At 38.0% G+C, this 14,265-nt stretch overlaps 1 protein-coding gene across 2 annotated transcripts in view; it reads right to left on the reverse strand.

The window, feature by feature from the left end:
* Positions 1-939: 939 nt before the first annotated feature.
* Positions 940-14,265, reverse strand: part of hdgfl2 (HDGF like 2) — a 53,083-nt gene continuing 39,757 nt past the window's right edge. For both annotated transcript variants that reach the window (XM_048614159.1, XM_048614158.1), the window contains exons 11-16: positions 14,125-14,195; positions 12,649-12,719; positions 9,807-9,908; positions 4,849-5,050; positions 4,084-4,201; positions 940-2,289 (exon numbers count right to left, since the gene is read on the reverse strand). In XM_048614159.1, the coding sequence (XP_048470116.1) occupies positions 2,193-2,289; positions 4,084-4,201; positions 4,849-5,050; positions 9,807-9,908; positions 12,649-12,719; positions 14,125-14,195 (661 nt within the window). In that variant the 3' untranslated portion in view covers positions 940-2,192. The remainder of the gene's footprint in view (positions 2,290-4,083; positions 4,202-4,848; positions 5,051-9,806; positions 9,909-12,648; positions 12,720-14,124; positions 14,196-14,265) is intronic.

Consider the following 14,265-nt stretch of genomic DNA (forward strand, 5'->3'; position numbering starts at 1 on the left):
CTATCAGTCTGAAATGTGATTACTTGTATTCTAATATTAAAGGCATGTCGAAAATGTCTAGATATTTTAAAAAAGTGGTGATATTCTAATTCAAAATGTAACAAAACCATATTGCAAAAGCCAATTATTGTTTTCTTCATTTAAGCAGAAACCTGCTGCTATACAGAATTGTGCTTTAAGTCTAGATATGGATCACAGCAGAAAGCACACAGAAGGTATAAAAGCTAGCCCATCCCCACCAACTTTTCACCAGCTGTAAATGGCTGAAATGCTCCTCCCCAACTTCTTCTAAAGCTAAGGCAGCAAAGCCAATTCTAGTACTCCCAAAGAAACCCCAGCTCACATAGTCAATGGTGCACAGCAGTGTGAAGTGTCCTTCCTGTACAGACCACCTTTAATTGCCAAACTCCCCAGAGGAGCTTAGGCATTGTTTACAACTTCAAAAATATGCATGTCTATCACATCAAAAGTGATTGCAAATTTCTAACAATTTCCACATCTTTTAAGAGCCATTATGCAGTTATGGGAGCCTGTCAGCTGAAAATAATGCTCAAAGTACAGATCATGAGTTGTGTGCCCTGAACAATCAATTATTTTTGCCTACTTCAAAATGTTTACATGTGGTTTATGTTGTGAAGAGATTCCATTATGGGCAGGAACTTGTTCAGATGAGGTTAAAAAACAAATAGTGCGATTTGTTTTCCAGTCTCTTTCTCAGCTGCAGTAACATACATTAATTTTCAATGTTATTTGTGTATGAACTCAGCTACTAAGCTAAAATGTCAAGAATATACATTTCAGTACCTCTAGTATAGTTTTAAAATGTCTTCACCAAGAATAAAGTTAACAGTCTGTTGAAATTTTCTCAATGGTCAGATTGATGTCATATTCACTATTCTTTCATACCTAGCATAAAACAAAACAACAAAAAAAAAAGACTCCACACAATTTTTTTTTTAATATATAAAAGCTTGCATTTTAAAACTTTCTAGATTAACCTGCTAAAGGCCATTTTTCCTTGGAGTTCTTTTACAACAGAATTGATTTTCTTTTCTTTAAATTATTAACAAACAAAAGCCAGAGGTCAAGTCTCACAGTGCAGACCACCACAGTTAAGACAAAAAGTGAAGAGGAGGTCTATCAAGACAGAGGTTAGGCAATATCACAATGGTGTCTCAGTCTTGAGGTTATAGCAGGATGGGAAGACAAAGGACAATAAGGAGTTCCACAGTTTTGAGGTCGTGTAAAAGAATTAGTGTAGGAAATTATGTGGCAAAGCTTGACTTCCAATATAGTGTGTGTGAAGAGTTTGTAGAATGCCATATTTGGAGCTTAGAAGGAATGAGACAGGAAGACATTCAGAGTATTAACATCTGTAAGTAGTTACAGGTCTCTCCTGCAGTGCAACTCTCTTGCATCTACTTTTAACAAAGGAGCCTAAGAGAGCTCACAACATCAGTATCAACATCATATAAAAACCCCCACTTTATTAATTGGTACTGGTAACAAAGTTGTACTTTACAGTGACAGAACTGAAATCTCTACATAATCAGTTCTTCCTTTTAAAAAAAGGTAGGTAGGGGCTGAGAAATTAGCAGTTTAGGGAAGTCGTGTAATGGACCACTGCAGCTGGAAGAGGTTAAAAAGAAAAACACACTTCCTTTGTCTAATTCTGTGAGCAAAACCATTGTGGAGAATACAATTCAGATTGACAAAAACTTTAAATGAATAATTTCACAAACAGTCAAAAAAACCACTCTGAAATTAAGTAAAGTATCTGAAATTAATATCCTTGGGTGTTCTCCCGATTGGCCGTTATACCTTCAGCAAAAAAACCTACTTGTGTCTATCCAGGATTTCTGTTAGTTGGGAGAACCCTGAGGAAACTTTTGGTGATAGATTTAATCCACCAAAAGACAGCCATTTCTGCACTTTGTGCCACATTCACTTCGTTTGCTCAAGGTAAGAAAAACAGATGCTTTAAACGTGCAGACCAATGTTTTTGTTTTCTCTTTGCAACAAAATGAAGAAATACAGTTCTGCAAAGTAAGCGACCTCTTTCAGCTTCTTCACGTGGGCAGACAACAAACCAGTCTTTACTAGTTTCTAGGACGATTCAAGTGACAAATGTTCTTCTTTGAAAGCAACCCAGATTTTAAAACGTGTCCCATGGTCCATTATGGCTCAAAGCCTCAGTTCTCATTAGCTGACTCCATCTCCATTGGAACGGGTTCTGTGTCAGTGGCGTGTTGATCATCTGACTGAAGCATGGCAGATTTGAATGGAGCACTACAACAGAAATGATAAGACAAGATTCAGAATGTAGAACAAATCATATCTATAAATTAACTTACTAGCAAAAAGAAATAACTACATCGGTGAGTGAATTTGCCCATCTAAATAGGTCACTGCATTCTGTGGATAATTCACAAGGAAGCACTTCAAAATGTCTCAATCAAATTTGAAATAAATATGCTCATGGCGGGAACAAATGAATTCTGGTCATATGACTAACTGCAGCAGTAGGAAGCAAATCTTTCAATCATCTGACATAACTTTGTTGAGACACTTATGGTGACATGAAACAGTACTTCAGTGTCAGCATTTGTGTAATTGAAGACATTTTTTAAGAGATGTGCTTTGAAAGAAGCAGGGAAATAATGTATTATTAGATATAAATGTTGGCAGAATAATTGTTGTTGAGCATGAGTAGCGAGTTTCAAATTAAATAAAATAGCCATTTGGCAGTATAGAACTGGAGTACTGCCGAATAAAGGGCACATTGTCAAATCCTTCTGTCTTGCACTCATCAGGGAAATTCACAAAAAAAAAATCAAAGAAAGCATATTATTTATACTGTCTGAGGGGAGATTGATGATTGGTTAGCAAGTGGACTCTGGCTCAATGGCAACATTTCTACTAAACTAGTTATTGATGACTGACAGTTAACTGCCAAGCCAGAGTAGGAGAAGAAATACATTGTTAAGTAGACTTGTAACCTGGCACACTTACCTATATTAATACATTACACACTTAAGTTAATATACACAAGATCATGTTCTTTAGAGACTAGAAGGACACAGACAGACACTGAAGTTTTAATGCAACAAAATAGGTGATAGCCAGTCTCTGGTTCATTTCATAGAACAAAGCTTTAATGAATCAGTGCCTTATTTAAAATGTAAGCAAAGCTTGGCAATTAACTGTCAATCAGCAACCGGTGCAATCTCCACAGCAATGCCTTTATCAGAGTCCACTTGCTAGCCAGTTACCACTCTCTTATATAGTATAAATGTTGTTTTCCCTTTCCTTTGTGTTTCTTGCAAACTGAATTAGTGACTACAAATTTTTGCAAGCAATAAGAGAACAAAAATAATAAACACATTTTAATGATAAAACTAATTCTCAGAGAAAACTTGTGCTTTGGAGATCTGATAACTTCTATTGCACAGAGGGTGCCTCAGAAAAGTTAGGGTGGTCAAATATTTTGGCCAAGGATCACATCTGGGTGCGGAACTCTTGGATTTGACCCAGAGACAGCAAAGGAATGGCAAAATACTTCCAAGTCTGGATGGTGAGTGGCTTGGAGGAGAAATTGCAGTTGGTGGTTTCCCATGTATCTTTTGCCTTTGTCCTTCTAGATGTAAGTGGTCGTGGGTTTGGAATGTGCTGTTGAAAATCTTTGATGAATTTCTACAGTACATCTTTTAGATGATAACACTGTTGGACATGCTGCCTTTGAGGTGAGAATTTAAGTAGAGTGCTTAAGTGCCAAAGATCCAGTAACACTCTTAACAGCAATGTCCTGGTCAACATTAATTTCTCAAATAATCTTGTTCTTAACTGTGGGACAATGTTCTGAGCAAATTGGCTGCTACATTTCTCTGCCGTACAGTAGTGACTATAATTACTAGATTACAGGTTCAAACACACAATTAAGACTTGAATAAACAAACAAACATTCAACAAAAGGTTTGAAGCCTACCAACAAAACAAAGCATGATCCGGAACTGCTAATTGTTCAGACATAGTGCAACATTAATGGCGTACATGAATTACTTGATGCGTGTGCACCTTACTCACCTATTCTGTTTGCCAAACAACGTTTCCTCATTATTCTTCTCCCTTTCTCCTCGTGACTGATCATGTTCTTGGTTCTCTGGAAGTATTTCATTTTTCTGAGATGCTGTCTCTCCATTTACTGCAGTACAAGAAACTACAGATAGTTTATTAGGGAAAACAGAACAGGTCAACTCTAGACCACATTTCTAAAATCTAACCCAGCTCAGGGATTAGTACAATAATTGGGGTCTCCATATATGAGGAATTTTTGTCAAGAATGAACAGCTGTCAGAATAAATGACTGTGGCTAACAAAGTTGAGCCTGATCTGTTCTCATAAATAAGCACATACACAGAATCACCATACTACACAAGCTTTGGACAATTATCATTTTCTCCCTGTCTAGCCCAAGTGCTCTCATGTCCTTTGCATTCCCCTGTGAGCAAGCATTGAACACTCAAGCATAGGACATTTATCTGTGAGTCCCAGCACACAACAAAGAATAGGTGTTTAAATTAAACCATCAGGGAGCAATATGAACTTTTTAAAATGGCATTCAAAATGAGCTGCATTCCATGCTGAAATAAGAACATTATGAATCTCAAGTTAAGGGATTTGGGTAATCCCATTCTGTTATATGTATTTATATGAAGCTTTTAACAAGAATTATCATCTCATGATAGTTGCCATATACAGGGATATATACATCGTTACAGAAAGGAAAAGTGTTGATGGCTAACAGACAGCATAGTACTCAGCACAGTATCCCACCTACATGGTGCTCACCTGAATCCTGATTTTCCTTCATGTTGTTCTCAGCTTCTTTCTCCTCTTTGGCTTGGTTATTTTTCTGTTGCTCCTGGTCAGAATGAGTCTTCTTCAGTGTACTGTTGCCAGAATCGTCTCCTCCCACAAACATGGACTTCAAATGACTGTAGATCTCACTTGCTTTTGCCATAACTTCTTGACTAGCTTTATAGCGGCGTATCTAGAAACCATGATCAACAAAATGAGTTAGAGTGGTCTTACACACCGAGAACATTTCACATATTTCTCAGGTTTGTCTCAGAGTTATCACTGATCCAGGTTGGGAAAAATGCAGGACAACACGTTCCAGTTCTGTCAACTTCCGTTTGAGATGTGTCTCAGCTTCAAACAGCTTAGATGAAATCAGGAAGACAGACTGTGGACAAAAGTGAAGAAAACATTTCTTGCTTTATCTTGGTATAGGTCTTTAATTCACTTAAAAGGGGTTTTGAAAGAAAAGTCAAACCTTATCTGAAGCTTAACTCAATACAAATGTTGATAGTTGTGTAAACAACTGATGAAACGGTCAGTTATTTTTGAATGTGATTATTTATTATTCAAATCCAGAAATTCTCAATGTCTGCTTACAAGAATATTAGCTCGGAGTTGGAGGGACTCAGTTTGGAATTTCAAAAAGATATAGTTCAGTAATATCTTTGACAAGGTCTCACATGGAAGGCTAGTTGAGAAGATAAGAACCCATGGGATCCAAAGCAAGCTGGCAAACTGGATCCAAAACTGACATATTTATAGAAGGCAAACAGTGATGGTGAAGGGCCATTTTTGTAATTGGAAGCCTGTAACCAGCGTTGTACCACAGGGCTCGGTGATGGGACCCTTGCTATTTGTTATTTAAGTTAATGACTTGGATGTGAAAATTTAAAAGGTATTAGCAAATTTGTAGATTACACAAAAATTGGTGATGTTGTTGAAACTAAGGAAAATGGTTTCAGGCTACAGACTGAAATTGATCAGTTGATAAATTGAGTTGAATTCCAATAAGGCTGAGGGGATGCATTTTGGGAGGTCTAATAAGGGAAGGCCAGTCACAATGAATGACTGGTTCCTAGGGCGAAGGTGTCAGCACAGATAGACAAGATGGTGAAGGCAAACGGGACGCTTGCCTTCATTAGCCGGGGCACAGTATACAAGAGCATCGAAGTCTTGTTACAATTTTATAAAACATTAGTTAGGCCATAGATGGAATACTGTGTGCAGTTCTGTTTGCCACACTAATCATGGAAGGACATGGTTGCACTGGAGAGGATGCAGAGGAGATTCACCAGGATGTTGCCTGGTGAGCAGAGACTGAATAGGGCTAGGGTTGTTTTACCTTGAGCAGAGGAGTTTGTTTATTTTTGGCGGGGGTCCTGATTGATGTATACAATGTTCTGAGAGGTTCAGACAGTAGATCACGAGAATCTCTTCCCGTGGCCGATACATCTAAAGATCAGAAGGCATTAGTTTAAAGGTGAGGAGCAAGTGGTTTTGAGCAGATCAGAGGGAATTTTTTCACTCAGACAGCAGTAGATACATGGAATGTGCTACTGGAAAGGGTGCTGGAGACAGATACTCTCGTAACATTTAAAAAAACATCGGGATGATTAGTTAAAATGCCAAAGCACAGTAGGTTATGGATCAAGTGCAGGTAAATGGAATCAGTATAGTTTAGTACAAAAACAGAAGTTGCTGGAAAAGCTCAGCAGGTCTGGCAGCTTCTGTGAAGAAAAGAATCACAGTTAATGATTCGGGTCCTGTGACCCTTCCTCGGGACTGTAGTTTAGTGTTTGTTGGTCAACATAGACATAATGGGCCGAAGGGCATGTTTCCACGCTGAATTATATGAATCTAAGTTCAGGCGAATACAGGTTCCAAAATGATTTAAGGAATACAAAGAAACAAACACAACGGCTATAAGAGTTATTGGAATGTTATCTTGTTTAGCACTGAGATGGCAATCTTGTGGTGTTTAATAAGCGCATCTGTAATCTTGGTGTCATACTGGATACTAAATCTTTCACATGATATCCTTTTCAAACCATTACTTCCACCTTTGCAAGTATCAACCTTGACTTCTACCTTAGCTACTATGGCTGAAACTCATGCATTGTAACTTACAGACTTGACTATTACATTGAGCCCCTTGATACCCTTCCATCCTCTACAAATTCTTAACTTGTTCAAAACATATTCTGCCCCAATAATCCATCACCCTATCATCCTTGACATATTCTGGCTCTTTTAACACATTATATTTCCATTTTTCGCTGCATTTATAAATCTCTCCATGGCTTGATTCCACCTTAGTTCTGTAATTTTCTCTAACTCTCTAAGGTTTTGGAGTAGATCTGTAGCTCGGGTTGTGGGTGTTGAGGTTGGTTGGCTCGCCGAGCTGGTTTGTTGTTCCACAGACATTTCGTTACTGTGCTGGGTAACATCCTCAGTGCAGCCTCTGATGAAGGGTCGGTGTGTTTTCCCACCTGGTTTTTAAACTCTGGGGTCGATTGCGATGGATTGCCTCACTTCCGGGTTTCCACTGTAGTGGAATGTATATGGGGTCGAGTTCAATGTGTTTATTAATAGCCTGCTTCGTGAAGTGCCATGCTTCCAGGAATTCTCGTGCTTGTCTCTGCCCAGCCTGTCCCAGTCGAAGTCGTGGTTCTCCTTGTCCATGTGGATTGAGATGAGTGAGTATTGGTCGTGTCTTTTTGTAGCCAGTTGGTGTTCACGTACTCTCGTTGTTAGTTTCCTTCCTGTTTGTCCGATGTAGTGTTTCTCGCAGTCTCTGCAGGAGATCTTGTAGATGACATTGGTCCTGTCCATGCCGGGGAGTGGGTCTTTAGTTCGGTTGAGCACTTGTCGTAGGTTGATGTGGGTTTGTGTGGCACTCTGATGCCCAGCGGTCGTAGAAGTCTCGTGGTGAGTTCTGACGTGTTCCTGATGTAGGGTAGTGTGATGATTGTGTCGGGGCGTGTAGAATCTTTCTGATGCCGTTCGTGTAGGCATCTTCTGACCCAGTTCTTTGGATATTAATTATTCTTGAACACTTGGAAGAGGTATTCCTCCTCCTCTTGGCGTAGTTCCATGTTGCTGCAGTGTGTGGTTACCCTTTTAAATAGTGTTAAATAGTTAAATAGCGAACAGAGGAGGGCATTGATATGACAACATGGCTTTGCATGACTCAAGTTGGTTCCATTGGCATCAGGCAGAGGATAGTGACAAATTTTTGTGAGCAAACAATTTGAGGACGGTGCAACATTGTACCTCCTGAAAGCTTTTGTGGGGTCAAGGAAGGTCACGTAGAGGTTGTTGCAGCTCCCTGCACTTTTCTTGGACTTGTCTTGGTATCAAGATCATGCCCACTTTGTCTCTTGATGGATGGATTCTGCTTTGTGACTCTAGGAGCAGCTCTTCAGCCACTGGAAGGAGGCAATAAGGGGGTTACCACTGGCCAGAAGCTAAACTGGACTGGTAATACATATGAGGCCACAGGTTCTGCTCTGAATAATTTACGTCCCATGTCCCCAGTGCCTATCCACTGTCTAGAAGACAAATGTCAGGAATGTGATGAGATATGTTTGATTTGTCTGTAGGGGTGCAGCTCCAACACCATTCGGATCAAATAATTCTATTTAATTGGCCCATGCACTACCTTTAACATTCACATCCTTCACCACTAACACGTAGTGCAGCAGTGTGTTTTCATTTAAATGTTATTCTGTGTGTTTAATTAAATCTAAAAGTAGGAACAGTCCACAGCGTGATACTATATATGCTGATGCCATTCTACACCAGACTTCTCTTCACCTTGTACTTTGCCTCTCTACTTACTGATAAATTCTATAACACTCCTTTATTCAAAAAATTAAAACTGAAACCATGACGTGTATGTTTTTATGTTTATTCTTCATTCTTCCTACCAGAAAGGACCACTGTTTTACTTGAAAACCCACAACTTGGATTTAGAAGAAAACAAACAAACAGTCATAGTACAATCTTTAGTACTACCTGCATCAGCATCTTATTCCGTATTTGAGGTAAACGTCCAAAATCAGACCGTCCTAAATATCAGTTAGTGTTGCGGACATTTTTGTGTTAGTAGTTCACCAACTACCACTAAAAACAAAATACAATAGACGCTGGAAATCTGAAACAAACACAGAATGCTGGTAAAACTCAGGAGATCTGGCAGCATCTCTGGAAAGAGAAAGAGAACTAACAGAGTCTAATTTGACTCTTTTTCTGAACTGAAGAGCTCACCAGCAGTGTTCCTGCTCAGCTTCACAGCCACTCATAGGATCTGAACTCACTGCATCTTGGAGGTCAGTATAGCAACAGAAAAATTAAAATTAAAGAGAAGTTTATAAAATCATGAGAGGCATAGATAGGGTGAATAGCCAAGGTCTTTTCCCCAGGGTAGCGGAGTCCAAAACTAGAAGGCATAGGTTGAAGGTGAAAGAATTAAAAGGGGCCAAAGGGCAACTTTTTCACACAATGAGCTGCCAGAGAAAGTGGTGGAGGCTGGTACAATTACAACATTTAAAAGGCATCTGAATGGGTAGACAGATAGGAAAGGCTGAGAGGGATATGGGCCAAATACTGGCAAATGAAACTAAAGTACATTAGGATATCTGGTCCGAATGGATGAGTTGGACCAAAGGGTCTGTTCTCATGCTGTACAACTCTAATGACTCTATGAATATAGCCCACCACTGTTGAAATATTAAAGTTACGCAGAATTAAAATATTTTTAATTAAGTGTATATATCATGGAAATAAGAACCAAAATAAGTTATATGAAAATACTTAGACAATGTTTTCAAATAATTTAACCCACAAATGAATAAACTCATGCCACAAACAATGATAAAGACAGACCTAAAATAGAAGAATGAAATGCCAAGGACATCAACAGAAATTCAGGACAACAAACATACCTTTTTCAATGTTGCAACCAGATCACAATGTTTCTGCAAAAGTTGTGTAGTGACTTGCAATGTTCGCAGTTCTTCCAGTACCTCCACACATTTCTTTACATCCTTAAAATAAAAAAGCAATTAAAGAGTTAAAGCAGTTGATAGCACTCTGGCTTCTGTACATTGATAGCTAAACAAACAATTACTTTTCATCAGACTCTGTATCCCCCTTCTCTGGGAACATTTTTAAAAAAACGGAAGCCAGAATAAATCATTTGGTTCATTGACCCTGCTTTCCCTTTCTACAAGACCATCTGATTGCGGTCATGAGACCACTTTTTCATTTGTCTCTCATAGCCCCCAACTCATTTGTCAATCAAAAATCTGTTCAATTCAACCTTGAATACATTCCATGATCTGGCGTCCACAACTCTGTGGAAGACAATTGCAAAAACGAATGACCCTCAGAAGAGATTCCTCATCTCGTCTTAATTTAGAAACTCTTCATTTTCAAGCTGTGCCCTCTAGTTCTAGATTCCCCACAAGATGAGACATCCTCTTTGTCATGTTTTTGAGAGTTCGAAATAATTCCTTAAATATCTATGATTCCTATGCTAACTTAACTTTAAACCCATTTTCCCATCTTACTTTAGCCAATTCTGTCTTCATACCCCTTTAACTGATTTACTGAAGACACTTATTTTAAGCGCAAATTTCTCACACTCAAACTGAATGTGAAATTCTACCAGGTTACAATCACACTTTATGTTCAGGATCTTTTCCAGGTTACCCGTGCAATTTGATTTGTCCAATCTACCTCAAGTTTAAAATCTCAGATTATTTCAGAACCTTTCTTTCCAGACCATATTTATAATCAGCTTTTGTTCTTACCCAAATATTATCAGCAGCTATGCATCCCTAACTTTAAAGATTGTCTGGCTTCCTTGATATTTCTCATCCAGATCTTTTTCTCACATTGCTGTATCTAGCAAAAGTAATTGTATGATATAAATAACTACTTACTATACCAGTAACTCTTAAATACAAAACCAGAGCAATGGTGCCATCCAGTGATTTTCTATGAACATTGTATCTGAATGGTTTGAATACCCAAATATTTCACCCAATAGAGAAGTCACTTGTTCTACTTTCTCGTTCTCAACAGAGAAAATAATAGCTTTCTCTTCACGCAACAACGGATAACAATAGTAACAATTGATATTGTGTTTCACCTATGCAGTCTCAAAGCTACTCCCCAGCTAATTTTGACTCTTGAGATTAATAAAGTGACTGATATTAATTGTAAGGAAGAATGGTGGCAATACTGAGCTACATTTCTTGTATTGCCAAATCAGGAACTTACTTGCATTTGAGAGTTACAAATTTTGGGTTTCTTTTCTGCAAGGAGCAACAAACATGTAAAGTCCTGATCATAAAGAATGTGAATCAGATACTGTAACCTTGTATATATCGCTCAATCTTCTAGAAGGCAACTTTAAAAAAAAAATCTGGGACATAGGTGCTGCTGGCTGAACCACCATTTATTGCGCATCCTAATTATCCTCGAACCGAATAGCTTGCCTGGTCATTTCAGAGGGCAGTTAAGAGTCAACCACATAGCCATGGATCTAGAGTCACAAGTAGGCCAGACCAAGTAAGGATAGCAGATTTCCTCCCTTAAAAGGACATTGTTGAACCAGATGGGTATTTATGACAATTGACAGCAGTTACATGGTCATCATTAGATTATTTTTTAATTTCAGATTTTTAAAGAGTTCAAATTTCACCATGGTGGGATTTGAACCCAATCTCCCAAACTGAACAATTGGCTGGAATATTAGTGACATTATCACAGCATCAAAACGACCCTCAAAGTCAACTGCACAGCCGGAAAGGTCAATTACAAAACAATAAACTGATTCATTTTACTACAATTACTTTGAAATTATTTTGTCAATATTCCTCCGAACAGGAAGTTCACACTATCTTGATGTAGTGGGCTAAATATTTTCAGAGTCTAGATCCAGAATGAAAGCCCTCCTTTTCTTATCTACTTCCTTCAACTTATACTGCCATATACTGTCCCATATAGTGCTTTACTTAACATGGCATGAAGTAAAAACCTCTGACTCTTACTACCAGGACTGTAGGTACAATTTTCCTGCAAGATTCCTACCACCCACTCTATCCCTTACTTGGGTCACAGGAATAAAACCATTCAGCATTACACACAAACTAATTTTTTCAAAATGATCTGGCACTTGAGAAATAACATCTTGGATTGGTACAGAGATATTTTTAAATATAATTTTCACATTCCCGAACGTCGTATGTTGTGGATTTAACTCCAGTTTAATTGTATTTACCCTTCACAGAAGATGTTAATACAGATAATCTGAGATTCATCCAAGTTTAAATAGTCAAAATTATCCAAGTAAGACGTTTGGTAATTGGGTGCTTACACCTTCTATGTAAGGGATGGTGGGGTCTGCTTTAGGACTATTAGGGGTCTCACTTATACAGACTGACACATATATCTGGTCTGGATCTCTGATCAACTAGGTATCCTTGGCTTTGGTATTAAAATAGGATTTATTTTTCCTAATCTGACTTTATATAAATAAATACAAAAATGTAAATACCATATGTCCAAGCTATAAATAAATTAGATTTTTAATTAAAATTGTACTATTAGATGAAAAAAGGAAAACTTTACATGAACTGACTTCAACTTTGAACTGGTTAGAATCATTTCAGCATTTGCAATTGAAATAAAAGTTATTTAAACCCTATACAAATTTTGCATCAGCTCAATAGAGATACAAAGCCTGATTTTTCAATGCAAAACTTTACTGATACTCACAGGGCTGTCAACTTTCAAAGCATGTTTAATATCCGTGTGTATCTTCTGAAGCTTCTGCTCTGCTGTCATCTCTGTTAAAGAAGTGTCATCAGAAATATGTTGCATCTTCCACAATAAGCTTTTATGCAGGTCAAACAAATAATCAGCTCAGTCTCTACCAATTGTTTAAGTCTTTAAAAGTGGCACATTTTTAACATCTTCATTACAGTCAAGAGATTTACTCCATCAGTTAATGCTCTGGTGACTTTAAGAGAGTAAGATGAGTTTGGTATATTGAGATCAAACTGCTGCCAGCTACAAAAAAAGGATCTTGTGCAATTGCAAAATCTCAGATTCACAGATTCTCTGGATATGATATTCCATCAAAAAATAATGACCAATCCAAGCTAAAATTGTCAGACTTTATAAAAATACATTAATTTTTTTTAAAACCTAATGATATTGCAGCTTGCATCAATACCCTGTGTACACCTCAATTTTTATCTTGCTGTAAAATTATAGAAAGAGTATCATAAAATCTGCTGGTTACTTCCTGGCCGCTAACTGCGAGAATGCTTCAACATTAGTTGCTTAGCATGCTTAAAACACTACTGTTCCAGGATGTCAACGATCCCCATTTGCTGCTGCCATGATTAAACTAACATTAGCCAAAGTTAAATCCATGCATGAGAGATCATTAATTCTCTCGCTAAATTGCTAGCATTTTCATTTTAGACCACATGGGAGCATGGTCACTTCAAGCTAATGGCAAAATCTAGCTTATAAAATTCTCTAGGCTCACAGACTCATATTTATAGCCCAGTGTGTTCATCCAGTCAAAGCACTGACTATACTAATCCTATTTTCCAGCTCTTGGCACATAGTCCTAGAGGCTACGGCAATGCAAACAAATATCTAAATATTGCTTAAACATGGCAAGTTTCTAACTGAGCCACCCTTTCAGGCAATGAGTTTCAGATTTCCATCACCCTCTGGGTGAAAATATATCTCCCCAAACCGCTTTAGCCTTCTACCTCTAACGTAAAATTTACGCTTTCTGGTTACTAACCGATCTAATAACGGAAGAAGTGCCTTCCTATCCATTCCAATTATTCCCTTCAATTTTACACCATTCAACTTTCACTGCTCCAAGGAATACAAACCTAGTCTATCCAATCTTCTCACATAGCTTAGATCCTCCAGCACAGACAGCATCCTGGCAAATCTTTTCTGCCTACTCTTTAGTGTAAACAGATCTTCCTTATAATGTGGTGACCAGAACTGCATACAGTACTCCAGGCTACGATGCATGTTTAAACTGAATTAAATCCAATGAAGTATATACCCAGTTCCGAGGAAGGGTCACCGGACCCGAAACATTAACTCTGATTTTTTCTTCACAGATACTGCCAGCCCTGCTGAGCTTTTCCAGCAACTTCTGTTTTTGTTCCTGATTTACAGCATCTGCAGTTCTTTCAGTTTTTATGAGATATATACCTTTTTTCTTTTCTAGTTTCCTAGCTTGCAACTTTTCTTCTTTCTTCTTTTCCTTTTCTGCTTTGGCCAACCTGCAGAGCAAAATGAATTACAAAAGAATGAAAAAAGATAACTTCTTCCATCAATACCTCCAGACTTCGG

This window comes from Rhincodon typus, chromosome 29, assembly GCF_021869965.1.
Source record: "Rhincodon typus isolate 14 chromosome 29, sRhiTyp1.1, whole genome shotgun sequence".
Lineage (NCBI taxonomy): Eukaryota > Metazoa > Chordata > Chondrichthyes > Orectolobiformes > Rhincodontidae > Rhincodon > Rhincodon typus.